Genomic DNA, 15156 nt, shown 5'->3' on the forward strand with positions numbered 1-15156 from the left:
ATCACATATTATATTATTTAGTTTGTTAGTAAGATTTATAGAAATAAAAATAAAAAAATATTTAATTATTCAAAAAGAAAAGGAAAAATGACTCTTGAGGATAATTAACTTTTACGTTTGTACTTATTTGGTTCATTTTTTTTTTTTTTTTTTATTCAATATACCATTGAACTTGTTGTTGGTGTTTACCATAGCCCTTTTGACCGGCTTTTGACCTGTGATAGTCGGTCAAAGGGTTATGGTAAACACAAACAACAAGTTCGATGGTATATTGAGTACAAAAAAGGAAAGGGACCAAATGAAAACAAACGCAACAGTTGGTTACCCTCCTGATTTATTTTCCCTTTACTCATTTACAACAAATCTCACATCATCTCCTACTGATATTAATGACTTTATGAGATTCATTCTTGCTTATCTTCAAAACATAACCTTCGAAAGGACATTATTCATACATGTACAACTTTGTAATGCACTTGAATATTTATTAGGGGAATCTTGACTAAGCAGGCACATTTCATGACTACATTTACATTTCCAATCAAATGATTTATTGTATCATGGATTCTAGACAAGTCTACAAACAAGTGGATTCACAAGTGCTGTGATTTTTGAGTTTACTTAGCTTTAAGATCGAACTCATGGGATAAGATACAACATCAATATGTACAATACAACATCAATATGTACATATTGATGTTGTATCTTATCCCATAAGTTCGATCTTAAAGCTAAGTAAACTCAAAAATCACAGCACTTGTGAATCCACTTGTTTGTAGACTTGTCTAGAATCCATGATACAATAAATCATTTGATTGGAAATGTAAAAGTAGTCATGAAATGTGCCTGCTTAGTCAAGATTCCCCTAATAAATATTCAAGTGCATTACAAAGTTGTACATGCATGAATAATATCCTTTCGTGAGTTATGTTTTGAAGAGAAGCAATAATGAATCTCATAGTCATTAATTTCAGTAGGAGATGGCGTGGGATTTGCTGTAAATGAGTAAAGAGAAAATGAATCAGGAGGGTAACCAACTGTTGCGTTTGTTTTCATTTGGTCCCTTTCCTTTTTTGTACTCAATATACCATCGAACTTGTTGTTTGTGTTCACCATAACCCTTTGACCGGCTATCACAGGTCAAAAGTCAGTCAAAAGGGCTATGGTAAACACCAACAACAAGTTCGATGGTATATTGAATACAAAAAAAGGACCAAATGAGTACAAACGCAAAAGTTAATTACCCTCAAGAGTCATTTTCCCAAAAGAAAATCAAAATGTCATGGAAAAGAGACATAAAACCCGCCAACCCCGTTGGGTGGAGTAAACTCAAGTTGGTTGGCACAATTCATGATGTCGTTTACTTTTATTATCTAACAAACTTAATAATTTTAGAAAATATGTTTTATTGGTTGAAAATAAAAAAAAAATTAAATATATTAAAATTCATAATTTATTTTTGTCTATAAATAGAGACTATTATTGATATATTTTTTTATTATTTTTTATGCTAAAAATTTGGGTTTTGTTAGGTTGCTAATGAGAGTAAAAGTTTAAGTTTAATTGGGTTGTATATATGGAATAGAGATAAATTAATTTTTTAATATATAGTTAGGTTCATTTTGGTTATGAATGAGAATGATCTTAGGTCATTGGTCCATGGAAAGTATAATATTAAAAATGGGTGGATTTAATATACAACAAAAAAAAGAAAGACAAAATTGCAAAAACGATCTCTATGGTTGGTAAATTTATGTACTTTTGGTTCAAAGCGAAATGTTGATGCATCATTAGTCCAATTTTGAATACTTTATGCGATTTTGGTCCCTATGATTGACATTTTTGTGTGGTTTTGGTCCACACCCAACTTAAAAAGACGGATATACTCTTATATTTCTTTTATTAATTTCCTTTTTAATTTCTTATTATTAAAAGAAAAAAGAAATAACACCTACCCCACCCCTCGTACTCACCTTTACCCCCACTCACTTATATTCTCTCTCTCTCTCTCTCTCTCTCTCTCTATATATATATATATATATATATATATATATATATATATATATATATATATCACCCTACCACCTACCGACCACCATCTATTGGACCTCCACCTGCCAGACAACCATCTTTTCATTTCCAGATCTGCATAATGAGACCGGTGTCATCATAACACCCATCTCCCACTACCGGCGTTCATCATTGTCACCTCCCTTCACTGCCACCGAGTCCGACACTGTCACCCCTTACCATTCATACCCTCACCGGCGACCATTATACCACCAGATCCGACGAAAAACCATAGCTCCGTCGTTAGAAAACCTTAACTTTGTTTATGCACATATTCGTTCCTCTTCCTCCATCAGCGGTTTGTTGGTTTCCCTTTTGTTGGTGGCGGTGAACAGTGGTTGGAGAAAGGACAGATCTCTTCGGAGAGGGTTCAGGAGGAGCAGAGTGATCAAAAGGGAGAAGGCCATAAAACCACCAGATCCAAGTTTTTGGGTTTAGTACACTGGTTCTCTCTCGTCGTCTATGTTTTCTGACGACTTCAACATCCAATTTCTTTTGTTTCACCTGAATGCCGACAGAGGATAACAGATTATCGGTTAGTGCTTGTCGGAGCTGCAACTTCTCGAAAAACAAGACTTGCCTCCGTCATCTATAGCCTTCTGTATAGAGATGGGGGAAGGAGAGATGGATCCATCACTAGTGGAGTCTGGTTAATCAACGTGTGTCAAATTCCGGTGAAGTCTTTCAACTAGGAATGACAACGGGGCGGGTTCGGGGCGGGGCATGGTTTCCCAAACCCGCCCCGATATCTTTCGGGTTTCTTATCGGGGCGCCCCAATGGGTTCGGGTTTTCCAGTCGGGTTTCAGGTTTCTTATCGGGTTTACAACAATTCATAACGAAATCTTTATTCCGTTTTAGGGTACCCCGATGTCTTATAAAAAATATGTGTTATAGTCTCCCTTTTAAATTAAAAATATGATGAATCACTTTAATAAAATTAAATTGACGTTATATTAAAAATTATTTTATTTAATTTTAGTGTATTACGTCAAAACATAAAAAATGATCGTTCACACCGGATTGTTAATAACTAAAAAGATTTTCCACAGTAAGTATTTTATCTTTGATGCGTGCCATTAACACACACACACACACATATATATATATATATATATATATATATATATATATATATATATATAATCGGGGCGGGTCGGGTCGGGGCGAGGATAACCCACTCCCTGCCCCGAACCCGATAAAAAACCCGATAACGACCCGTTACCCAACCCGAATAATCGGGTTCGGGTTTTTTTGCCATCCTTACTTTCAACACCGATGATGGTGGTGTTGACTGGTTTTGGTGGGTGTCGTGTTGGGGGAGAAGAAGCAAATGAATTAACTGATATAAAGAAAGAGAGATACACACAGAAAGAGAGATATGAGGAGGAGGGTGGTGGGTATACTCTTATTTTTAATAACTTAAAATCATTAAAAAAATTTAAAATTAAAAAAACAAATATAAAGGGTATAATAGTCTTTTTATGTTGATATGGACCAAAAACAATAGAAAGATCAAATTTTTGACCAGTAGTGCATCAACATTTCGTTTTAGACCAAAAATACATAAATTTGCCAACCATAGGGACTGTTTTGCAATTTTGTCAAAAAGAAAAGAAAATGTAAGTATATTATCAACAAATAAATTAAAGTCCATTGTGATTTCTAGATATAATTTTTTCATTTTATGGAATAAACCTACTAGTATCATTTGCAGTTCACCTTACAGATTTTATTTAAATACAAAAAAATTTATAAAAAAGCTCTATGGACTAAATGTTCTTAAATACCAGGTAAAAGGTATGTAAAAAAACTCTATTGACAATATTTAAATTTTTTTGGAACCAAGTTCATTTGAAAGTTAGAAAGATTTGTTTTATCAGAAATACAATAAATTATCATTAAACCTCCTCACCAAATACGGTAAAATAATTAAATAAAAAATTATTGATAAACGAAAAAAAAATATTGCTTCTAAAAGATTAAACATGGAAAAAACACTCTAAGCTTTAGCAAATACAACAAGTAGTTAAATAAATTATTAATTAATAGATATTTTTGTAGTTATATAAAATTATAATCGTTGATTGAAATAAATACGTGAAGTTATATTACCTTATAATATGTATTAATTTTATATTATTTTTTAATCTAATGTTATTAATTTAATATAATTAAAATGAAAAAATTTAAAATTTGAAACTTAAAATATACAGATATACAAACTGATATAAAGAACTTTGATGCCCTGGGCCAAGACCCAAGCCGTCGGCCGACCTTGAATATTAGCACCCCGACAATTCATAAAACTAATTAAAAACTCAATCAAAAGGCAAAACACTAACTAATTAAATATTTGCATTCAAAACTATTAACACAGAAGTAAACTAACAAACTTCATATAAAACATACATGTTTCGGCAAGTTAGAAAAGAGGAGAAGATGGAAAACAAGGGCAGAGACTCTGTCTTCGTGACAATCGGTCGGTGTTGTCTGCGGCGATTCTACGTGTGACAGACGACTACGTTAGAAATGAAAAAAAGATGGAGTCGTTTGGGTGTTTTGAGTTTGTTGAGAGAGAGAGAGAGAGAGAGAGAGAGAGAGAGAGAGAGAGAGAGAGAGAGATATCATTTGTTTTCAAATAGATTAAGGCTACCTGGTATGGTAGCAAATTCACACGTAGGAACCAATGTGGTGGTTGTGACAGAGCTTCTCTCTCTCTCTCTCTTAAACACCATTTCCACAACCTAATGAAATGATTAGATGATGATGCGACTTGCTTTTCATCCGTGAGTGCTACTGATTATCTCGGTGTATCAACATCTTAAAACAAAAAATATGTATATGTATATGTGGTGGGACCAACATTCAAGTGAGGGTCCATACACTAGCTGCGCCAATGACATCATCTTCAAATAAATCGAAAACTATTCCCCCATTGTGTTCATTATCGAACCTATGCCTGCCCCCACTACAAACATAATCCGATATATCTTTATCCATTCTGTCGGTCCATGAAATATGATCATCGTTATGAGCCTCCTTTGTTTCCCCATCAAGTAATTGTCAGCACTAAAAAATGGTTAATACAATACACCATAATATAATACTGTTGTAAGTAATCCGTATTAGAGACAGATGTACCGCTCTTATTAAACATGTATTATACGATTCATATACCATTATACATATTTAGTTAGGTTTTCAAATATTTTATTTTTCGGTCCCGCCGTTCAAAAAAAAAGTGAAAGGAACAGAGCCTCGTCTTTTCATCTCACCGCCAAACTGCCACTCGATCCTTCCTCCTCCCTACGACCGTCGCACCACCATCTCTTCTCCTCTAGACTATCACTAAACCGTCATCTCTCCTCATCCCGACGACCACTGGAGCACCGCCTCCTCCCTCTTTTTAACCAAACAGAAAGGATTTCATTTTTTTTTGGATATCAGTTCGGGAATTTGGGATGTATGATCGATTATTGGAATTCGCTCGAATTTGTGAGGCAAAAAGGATATATGTACCGCATATCATATCAGATGTATGGCAGATCGGATCGGAGATAGGGTTGTTGTTTCATTGTCACTCGATCTTTGTTTTTATTCGGTTATCTATCTTTTTCCTCAATGTCGACTCTAATTTTTGTCACTTACAACCATTTTCGTCTTGATTTTTTTACCTAGTTTGTTATTTGGTTGTTTCATTCAGGATCAGACGACAAAAGGAGGAAAATCAAGCCATGCTACGGGGAAAGTTGATACAAAGTACGATTTAATCTATATTATGTTTCATAGTGCCATCTGTTAGGGTTTATGTTGATTTTTTTTTTTATCTTCAATGAAATTAGGTTTTTGTTCTTCCCCATGATCACGATTTTGGTATTTTTTTAACAATTTTTTTGTTAGAATTTTAGGTTGGATGTAAAGAAAACTGCAGCCAAGGGGAAGCTGCTAAGGATCCCAATAAACCTAAGGGACCTGCTAGCACTTTCTTTGTATTCATGTTAGTAATTGTTTTTAGTTTATCTTTTAGCTTTTACTTTTACTTTAATTTCCAATATTTAGATAGTTTTCCTTTTGTTAATGTGTTGTGAAGGGAGGACTTTAGAAAGCAGTTCAAAGAAGATAACTCTGAACACAACTCTGTTGTTGCTGTGAGTGATCTTCCTTTTTGCTATTTGCCTCGAAATTTATTAAGCTTTGTTCAAGTATTCTCTATCTAAATTGAGTTGAGTTTATGCTTTCAAGTTGTAGCTTTGGATTTGAATTTCACTTGCGTATTATCAGGTTGGTAAGCTGGTGTAGCAAAATGGAAGTCAATGGCAGGTCCTGTAAGTATTATACATTTAGTTTTTGAGGAAAAATTATAATGCGAAATAAAAGGCAGAACAATAATAACCATATAGAATAACATTTGTAGGTTCGTTGAATAAAGGTTTTAACTTTTAACATTTAGAATTAAAACTTATAAGAATATATAGAAAATTGATGTAGTATTTACCTGTTTTTTTGGTGATGTGAATGTAGGACACAACACCTTTTATAGCTAAAGCTGACAAAAGGAAGAAGAAATATGATAAGAGCTTGGAATTCTACAACAAAAAACTTGTGAAATCTTTGTCAGAAGTCTTCTTTTAATCATTAATATATCGTAGTTTTGTTTGATTAACTTTGAGTTTGCTGCATGAACATAGGTTGCTGGTGATAATGATGATGATGATTCAGACAAATCTAGTACCATATAGTCCCTTCCCCAACATTAACAACAGGTTAGTACTATTATTTAACCATTTAATTCGAAGTCTTGGGCTAAACAGTTACAACTTACAGATATCATTTGATCAATGGTATTTTGTTGATGTCTAACTTTTAAAGCCTTGTGGTGTAGATTGTACTATGTTCTGATTTGAAGTTTTATGTAAGGGATAAAAGGTTCACCATAATAAGAGGTATGATGATTATGTCATCTTTATGACGAAAAAATGTTTAAATCTATGTTTACCCATTTTTTAATAATAACTTGTTATTGATACAATGAAACATTTTTTGTAGGGAATCCTGAAACTTGGACAATATCGAGATATGATAAAATAAAGAGCGTGACCTTGCAAGTAGATGAAACAGACATCATTATACCATTTTACCATTTTAGGTTTGTAAAACAACTTTTAGCTTCATAATCTTGATCTGTTTTTCTTTGTCTTAAAGACATGTGTAACAATAACTATGATTGAGTCTTTCATATATGGTATGATAATCACTTAATTATTGTTTCAGGGCATTCTTTTCCCTCTCAAATGTACTTAGTAAATTTCAACCAATAATGGTTGTCACAAGGCTCCTATGAATCTTTTTGAAGTTCATTGGGAAGGTTAGTAAATAGTAAGCAATGCGTTTAATACATCTTAGATCTCATATGTTGCATGCAGTTACTTAATTTCCATGTTATATAAATCATGTTATACGAAGAACAAATCATGTCCAAAAAATGAACTTTGATTTATTTTATAAATCATTAATGTTGTTATGCAAGAAATAACAATGAACTTTGATTTGTTTATTATAGTCTCTACTTTCCCTTTTATCTATTATAGCATTATTCTTTGAAAAATATACAAATTAAGTTAACATAGGTTACTTCCAATTAATTGTTTAGTTTTTCTATTATATCATTCAATTTTTTTAAATCAGTTTTTGACCTTTTTGCCTAGGAACCAATGCCTAAAAGGATTTGAGGCTTGATGTGTTTAGAGAACTGGTCTTGGATTTGCTGTTGATGGGAGTTTTGTGCATGTTGAATAAGTTCTAGCAATTTGCCTTTGTTGGCTTCTTTAGTGCTACCTTTCAATTTATATTTTGGCTTCCTCATTAATGCAAATGGATGCCTCACTAACAATGTAATTTTAGTTGGTTTTGTTAGTTTGTTAATTGCTGCATTTGGAGTTCCATTTTATATATTTTATAAATTTTTTGTTACATTTTATCAGATTTTCTGAGATAAAATAATGTCCATGGCAGATGATGGGGCTGGAGGTGAAGAAGATGTTGTCACTGAAATCATTACGATTCTTACACCAAGGTATTGCCTCTATTCCATGTGTCAAGTGTCATAATTGGTTTTTATCTTATTTATCAAGCATTATAATGGGAGTATCTTTGTATTACAGGGGTCAGTCGATACAATGTTGAACTTTACCTTTCCTTTTTAAGGCTTGAAGGGCAAGCCACTGATTTCAAAATTCAATACAACAGCCTAGTCGATGTTTTTGTCTTGCCTAAGGTTCTCGGTTGTTCTCCTTTACACATGGCAAAGAGTTGTTTTAAGTCCTGATATATTTTTGTCATTGGTTTTACTCACTTACAAAATAAAATGACTATATTACCCTGTTTGCTGATGCAGTTTAACCAACCTCACACGTTTGTGGTTGTCACTCTGGACCCTCCTATCTGTAAAGGTCAAACAATGTACCCATATATTGTAATGCAGGTACCATTTCTTCACTACTTTTCACATTACCCCCTCACAATCCGGGTCCCACATATGATGCTTTCTTTATTTTTGTTGTATCAGTTTGAAACTGATTATATGGTCGAGAGCTCTTTGATGATGAATGAAGACTTGTATTCTACAAAATACAAAGACATATTAGAATCATCATATAAGGTAAAATGTACTTCATACTTAAGCTTCATGATGGTATTAAGTATGCTAAATTTTCAAATTTATCCTTGAAATCAACAGGAACTTATTCATGAAGTGTTCACAATGATCTTGCGTGCATTATCTGGTAGAAAGTATAATGCCCTAATAAGAAAAAAAATCCAAGTATAGTTCTATATTTAGGTAGATCTTTGAAAGATATTATATAGTAACATGCCTTAATAAGATAAAAAGTTAAAAGCACAATGTTGCAATGAAAAGAAATGAAAGTATGTTGCTATTTTTAGCATTTAGCCCTCAGAAATATACTGCAATTTTAACTATTTTTTGGTGGAAGAAAATTTTCCTAGAAAGAAAAACTTGAAGCATCTAAAGAGATGATGGGGATGAAGCAGAAAGTGGAGCATGTGGCACATCTCTCTCTCTCTCTCATTATTATTATTTTAGTAAGACTGGAATGCAAAGCCAGAATGGGCATGAATGGTGGAAAGGAAGGAATGGAATGCAAAGCCAGAATAGGCATGAATGGTAGAATGGGTAGGCATGTATGGTGGAAAGGAAGGAATGGGGATGTGAGACATCAAGTACGGTTGTTTATTGGTGTATTAGTTTATTGGTGTATTAGATGTGCATATGTGGCGTATTAGATGATATGTTACACATCAAGTACGGTTGTGTATTGGTGTATTGGTGTATTAGATGTGTATATATGGCGTATTGGATGATTGTATGTGATGGTCCTAGAAAGTAGATAGGATACATATAGAGTACGGTTTAATAGCCGTACTCTATTAGGCATGTAATCTAATACACCCCTCTACTAATACGCCCTCTATGTACGTACTATATTCATAATTTCAACCGTATTACATTAACCTTTTTCTAGTAGTGTGTTGTTCCTCATCATCTTCATATATAAGGTTTATAACACATTCCTCTACATCTGGATGAAGATGTTCACCCCCTATTTTCCAATTCCTAGTGTGTGCTTCCAGATCATAGATGTTTATGAGAATTTGATCTTCAGCCTCCAATAGATTACCACACCTCCACAGGCTCAACCATGCATAATTTTCCACATTCTTAGGGATTTTCTGAAGACCTCTCCAGTAATCCCACAAACAATCCTTGGTAATGTTATGTACATTTATCCACAAAATAAAATTTTCATATTTCCTTGATGGAAAAAGCACAACACACATATTGAAGCCACGTATTCTCGATCTATCATTATGCGAAGAAACTTGGAATGAAATTTGTGGGCCCCTTTCTTTATACATAAAGTCGGAAAGGATTCCTTTTCCAGAAACATATGTGCTGAATATACCAAACTCATGTAAAACCTGTGCCACACACACGCACCATTTATGATTGTGTTTGATTTTAAGCATTAGCCTATTAAACAAATAATCAAGCCAGGACAGAGACAAAGAAAGAGAAAGCACCTGAAGACCCAACTCCATTCCTTCACCCGATTTTGCATTTACTTCTAAGCCCAGAAAGCATATGATTTTCCTATCAACTTTGTCTATTGATCGAACCTTCCAACGACTCTCGATCTCACACAACTTTGTGCAGTTCCTGTAGTTCATTGGGGTCTGACTATCTGGAAGCTGTACTTTTTCCAAGGAGTTATTGCTCTCGGCAGACCTAGAACTGATTGGATATTTGAACAATTTTCAACGCCAAGGAATTAAAGTATAGGTAGGGTTTGAATACAATTTGGTAAGAAAGTTATATTGTTACCACTTATATTCAACCTCTCCAGTAAAACCAGACTACTCCAGTCATTTGGGAAAAAAGTGTCAGAGAGATTGCAATACGAGATATTCATTTCCACCAAAGCAGACAATGATAGTACCAAATCCAAGCTTTGAACCTGTCCAAGAACTACACAACCAGACGTTCGAAGTGATACAATGGATGCGGGTAAGCATGGAAACTCTCTTAAGCTTCTACAGTCACTTAAATCCAACAAGGCTAGTTCTTTGAGGTATGTAATCGATTCATCGACCTTGATCAAACTTGAACAACCTTCAAGGATCAAACTCTCCAGACCGGGGAGTCGACGAAAATCAGGGGTTTTGGTCAGCTCAACAGAATAGCTAAGATTAAGGATTTTTAGTCAGAAAATAAAAAGGTGATGCAAGAAGACAGACATACCTCTAAGTCATCCCAAACACGTTTTAGTTTGCTGTGACTCATGTCAAGAACCACCAACTTCTTCAAACAGCTTTCACTTGGTATAGCTTCTAGAGGACATCCATGCCACCTCAACAATCGTAGCTTTCTGGGCAACGTCCTCCTGCATGTCCCAGAAAACATTACATAGTTTAGTTGAAGTAACATTAAGTTCTTCATCTTTTCCAGCGCACCAATTTCGAAATTTGCATCATTTCCATGCATTCTTTTGCCTTCTAAGCTATGTTTCCTTGGATTATTTATAGTTATAGCTGAAGTTGAATCAGCTTCCTCGGTCTTTTGCAGATCAATCCTGAGTCCTTCAACTTTTCCTGTACCCTGATTGAGAAATTCAAAAAAAAAGGTAAACTATGATGGGTCTACAAGCACGATAAATTAACTAATAATATTGTACAAATTAAAAAGGGGTGTTGTGAAAACATACGGATTGGTCTTGCAACACATCAATACAATCCTGATGGTGCCACAATCTACTTCTTTTCCCAGGCTCCTTTGGTGATTCCTTGCGAACAACTTCTCGTCCCATCTCCTTGATTAATTGATGCATCATCACTCTCCCATCTTCAACATACACTAGACATCTGTACATCAGATTCCTGATCCCAACAACAGTGTATAGATCACATTGGGCCAGTAATTTTATAATGTAGTCTTTTTCCTCACCCTCAAGGAAACAAGCAATATGCAAGAATATCGACTTATCCATGTCACATTTCAAATTTGTATAACTTATTTCTAGAACTTCCTGAATCTCTACAGGATCAGGATTGGCTGCCACCTGGCGCATTGTATCTTCCCATTCATCAATTGTCTTACCACATAAGGACGACCCCAATACTTTAAGAGCCAAAGGAAGGCGCTTGCAATGGTGAACAAATACTTGTGATTGGCTAATGTAGGGTTCAACGGGTTGATGTTGATGAAAGGAATACAAACAAAAGAGCTCAATAGCGTCATCCGCTGATAATGTTCCAACAGGGTGGACCTGAGGATGAACTGAGAATGCAGTTAACAAGTCCTTGTGCCTGGTTGTTATGATCACTTTACTTCCAGGATAAAACCTTTTCGGTCCTAGTAATGCATCCAACTGTTTCCTTGTTGCAACATAATCAAGGATAACAAGTACCTTTTTGTTGGATATGACTTTCGTAACCTTGTCGGTTCCTTCATGAACATTCCATATAGTTTCTTCCTTATCATTCTTTAAAATTGTGGAAAGAAGCTGACTCTGCAAGCGACACATTTCCTTATCTTGATTCGACACCATCTTATTAATATCCGCAAGAAAACAATTGTCCTCATAGAAACTAGAGTTTGTGTTAAATATGCATTTGGCTATGGTTGTTTTCCCAATGCCCCCCATCCCTGCAATGAGAAGGACTACTGCATCAGGTGAAGGATCTTGTAACCATGATTCGATCGCATCAACGTCATCCTTTATTCCCACTACTTTCTCCTCAATGTATAGGGCCTTGTATTCCAGCTTCTTTCTTATAATATTCACAATGTCGATTATGAATTTGGACTCTCATACCTACATCAATTAAAGGTAAAGATAAAGCAATTAGATTTGTAATATATTTTTTTTACTACATTCATTTTACAGTACACAGAGAAATATATCTCTCTTTGTACGTACCGACTAAGCCTAGAAAGCATAATATATATCTAAATTTACTCCGTATATAGTATTCTTTTACTTTACAAATGGTACCATATTAATAGAGATGCGCCTTTATTTGAACAATACAATATTCAAAATCAAGTACCCTATCTTTCTCTTTCGTTGTATTAAGTTTTCTCAAAATATTTACATTTATTGAATTCAAGAAAAAGGTTAAAGAAAAACTTATTTCTATTTTTTCTCAAAAAACTTATATAACTTTATTTTCGATATATATATTTTCATGTATCCGATCCATGTAGATCATAAATCAATTCAAAAGGATGGGCTTATTGGATCAATGGATTAACTTGTTTCCATATAGAGGACGTCATATGCATGTCAGATCTACATCAAGATCCAATCCTAAGTAACAAACTAGTGATTTTTATAACTGGAAGCATACATATATACCCATCCCCAAGTACCATTCCTGTTAAAGTTGCAGCTTTTTCTAAGAGAATCCTTCCATGCCCCCACCTTCTCCAACAATTTTTTCTTCTTTTCAAGATCTGTCTCTGCGTTGATTTTATCATCATACGCATCAAATGTGTCTTCAAAGCTTCCTCTTTGATTTCGAACATCAGATGGTTCCACTTTATAGAACACAGGTACAACTTCATGTTTAACGGACAAAGTCTCGTGTTCCTTAATAATCATCATAACCTCATTGAGACGCCGCTCAGAGGATGCATAGTCGTTGGAGAAGACAATGGGTGAAAGTGCTGACTCATGGATGGCTTTATTTAGCTCTGGCTCCAGCAGTTTTCCTCTTTCCATTGCATCATCATCCCGGAAAGTGCGGAGTCCTGCTTGCTTCAAGGCTGTATAGAGATGATCTGTAAATTAAACTCTTACGGGTGTCTTCACCTCGGAAACTTAAAAAACCATCATAACTAAAACAAGGTTGAGCAGTAGCCATGGGAGAAGATGGAGAAGAAGCCATTGATTAAAGTAGAGACAAGAGTGTTGGAATGGAAAAGTTGATATTAAGTCCACTTGAATCTTCAGCAATAACTGGTACCAGCCCCACATATTAATTCCTATCATTCACATGGAAAGAAATAACTTTAGGTAGGGCCCATTGCATTAATATTGGAAAATATGGATGATCTCACATTTTTTTATTCCTCTGACTTCCATAGTTGGTAGTTCACCTTGAACTCAATGTTCCATAACCAGCCCAACTTTGCAGGGTTTTTGTGCAGTAGAAAATGATGCATAAGTGATGATTGAACTCAGTGTAATGTGTAATTAATTATAGTAATGTTAATGGGGATCAACTGAAGCTCTTGCTAACTACAAATACTACTCCGTTCGGAGAACAAATAAATAAATACGTGTTTTCCCTGTGGCTACATGTACTACTAAATTTAAGAGTTGAAAATCTAGAAAGGGATGACTGGAAAACAAAGGAAAAACTGCTGCCTGCCAATGGATCGAGCAAGTGGAAGAGGGCCGAATGGCCATTTAAAACATACCTTTTAGATCAAAACTAAGGTTATCGACTATAAAATCTAAATAAACAAAAAAAGGCACACATCACAACTTCACTTAGGGAATTGGATACAATTGATGTGAGATTTGTTGTACAGAGGAAATGCTTCTGAAGCCACCATTCAATACACATCACCGCTTCAATTAGGAAACTTCAAGACGTTATAGCATCCTACTTTAAAAGTTTTGTTAGCATTACCTAGATGGTATATATCATACTATCGTAATTGCTGAAATCTTTTGTGTATTTGTTGTTACCTAACAATTTTAACAACTTTTAGAACAAAAGATTCAACATGCATCAAGAATCACCAATTATCCCCAAATTTATAAACCCTAATCATGTCGAAGTTCAAGATTAAGGTAAGAAAGTGGTATACCTTAAAACTTCTCTGATCCAAAATCACCCAAAAATGGAAGAAATGGAAGGAACTGATGAAGTATTAAGGAAATCTCAAAGAACTGGTTTGAACCCAAAACGACAGGTTTTTACGATATTTGGCGTCTTAGAAAGTTGGCTAATAAAAGTCAAAGCATCAAGAGTCATGGTGCTTTACATGAACATGGTGTCCCATGTCACAACCTCCATGATACTTACAAGTTTCAACGGTAATGCAAGTGTAAAGGGATAAAACTAGGGATGAGATTTAGAACCGGAAAACCGGAATCGGACCAGAACCGTTAGAACCGGAATATATAGAACCGTTTTCGGTTCCGGGTTTAAAAGTTTGCTTTATCAGGGTCCGGGTAATTTGGGTTTGGGTCCATCGGGTCCGGGTAAACCGGGTCTTAAAACCGGAACCAGTGTTTGGAACCGGAACCACTTTTAGGGCCGGAACCGGTTTTTGTGAAACATTTAAAATATGCATATTTCATTCGTTTCAATTCCGATTGACATGCAGTTTTTTTCCAACGTGTAGCTTAGAGTTTATACATAATTTTAGACTATAAATTTTTCATTTTTTGTTTTATATTCATTGAATTACAGTCCCCTAAAGTCGAGATATCAAAGCTGAAAGTTTTTAATTTTTCAGTTTTTTTGTATTCTGTGAAAGTTTTAAAACATAC

General features: G+C 34.7%; 1 protein-coding gene and 1 long non-coding RNA gene across 15 annotated transcripts; one reads left to right on the forward strand and one right to left on the reverse strand.

Annotated features, from left to right (window-relative positions):
• Positions 1 to 5292: 5292 nt before the first annotated feature.
• Positions 5293 to 9611, forward strand: LOC122198298 (uncharacterized). Of its 10 annotated transcripts, none has more exons than XR_006192722.2 (16): positions 5293 to 5633; positions 5775 to 5830; positions 5980 to 6068; positions 6162 to 6219; positions 6353 to 6396; positions 6593 to 6684; positions 6760 to 6834; positions 6954 to 7014; positions 7118 to 7217; positions 7343 to 7436; positions 7777 to 7962; positions 8084 to 8144; positions 8233 to 8345; positions 8466 to 8552; positions 8637 to 8729; positions 8808 to 9611. It is a non-coding gene; the product is annotated as an uncharacterized LOC122198298 (long non-coding RNA). The 10 variants fall into 10 exon arrangements; XR_006192720.2 differs by having other exon boundaries at positions 6593 to 6673; XR_006192726.2 differs by having other exon boundaries at positions 5293 to 5672; positions 5972 to 6068; positions 6593 to 6834.
• LOC111908697 (disease resistance protein RUN1) lies at positions 8171 to 13194 on the reverse strand. 5 transcript variants are annotated; one of them, XM_042902793.1, is made up of 7 exons: positions 13072 to 13194; positions 11353 to 12462; positions 10890 to 11246; positions 10473 to 10616; positions 10172 to 10382; positions 9603 to 10069; positions 8171 to 8691 (listed from the first exon to the last, which is right to left on the reverse strand). In XM_042902793.1, exons 2-4 carry the CDS (start codon positions 12289 to 12291, stop codon positions 10557 to 10559), a joined length of 1356 nt encoding a protein of 451 aa, XP_042758727.1. In that variant the 5' UTR covers positions 12292 to 12462; positions 13072 to 13194; the 3' UTR covers positions 8171 to 8691; positions 9603 to 10069; positions 10172 to 10382; positions 10473 to 10556. The 5 variants fall into 5 exon arrangements, with proteins under 5 accessions (XP_042758727.1, XP_042758725.1, XP_042758726.1 ...); XM_042902791.1 differs by having other exon boundaries at positions 13020 to 13156; XM_042902792.1 differs by having other exon boundaries at positions 13006 to 13138.
• Positions 13195 to 15156: the final 1962 nt, after the last annotated feature.

The sequence above is a fragment of the Lactuca sativa genome, chromosome 5, assembly GCF_002870075.4.
Source record: "Lactuca sativa cultivar Salinas chromosome 5, Lsat_Salinas_v11, whole genome shotgun sequence".
Taxonomy (NCBI): Eukaryota; Viridiplantae; Streptophyta; class Magnoliopsida; order Asterales; family Asteraceae; genus Lactuca; species Lactuca sativa.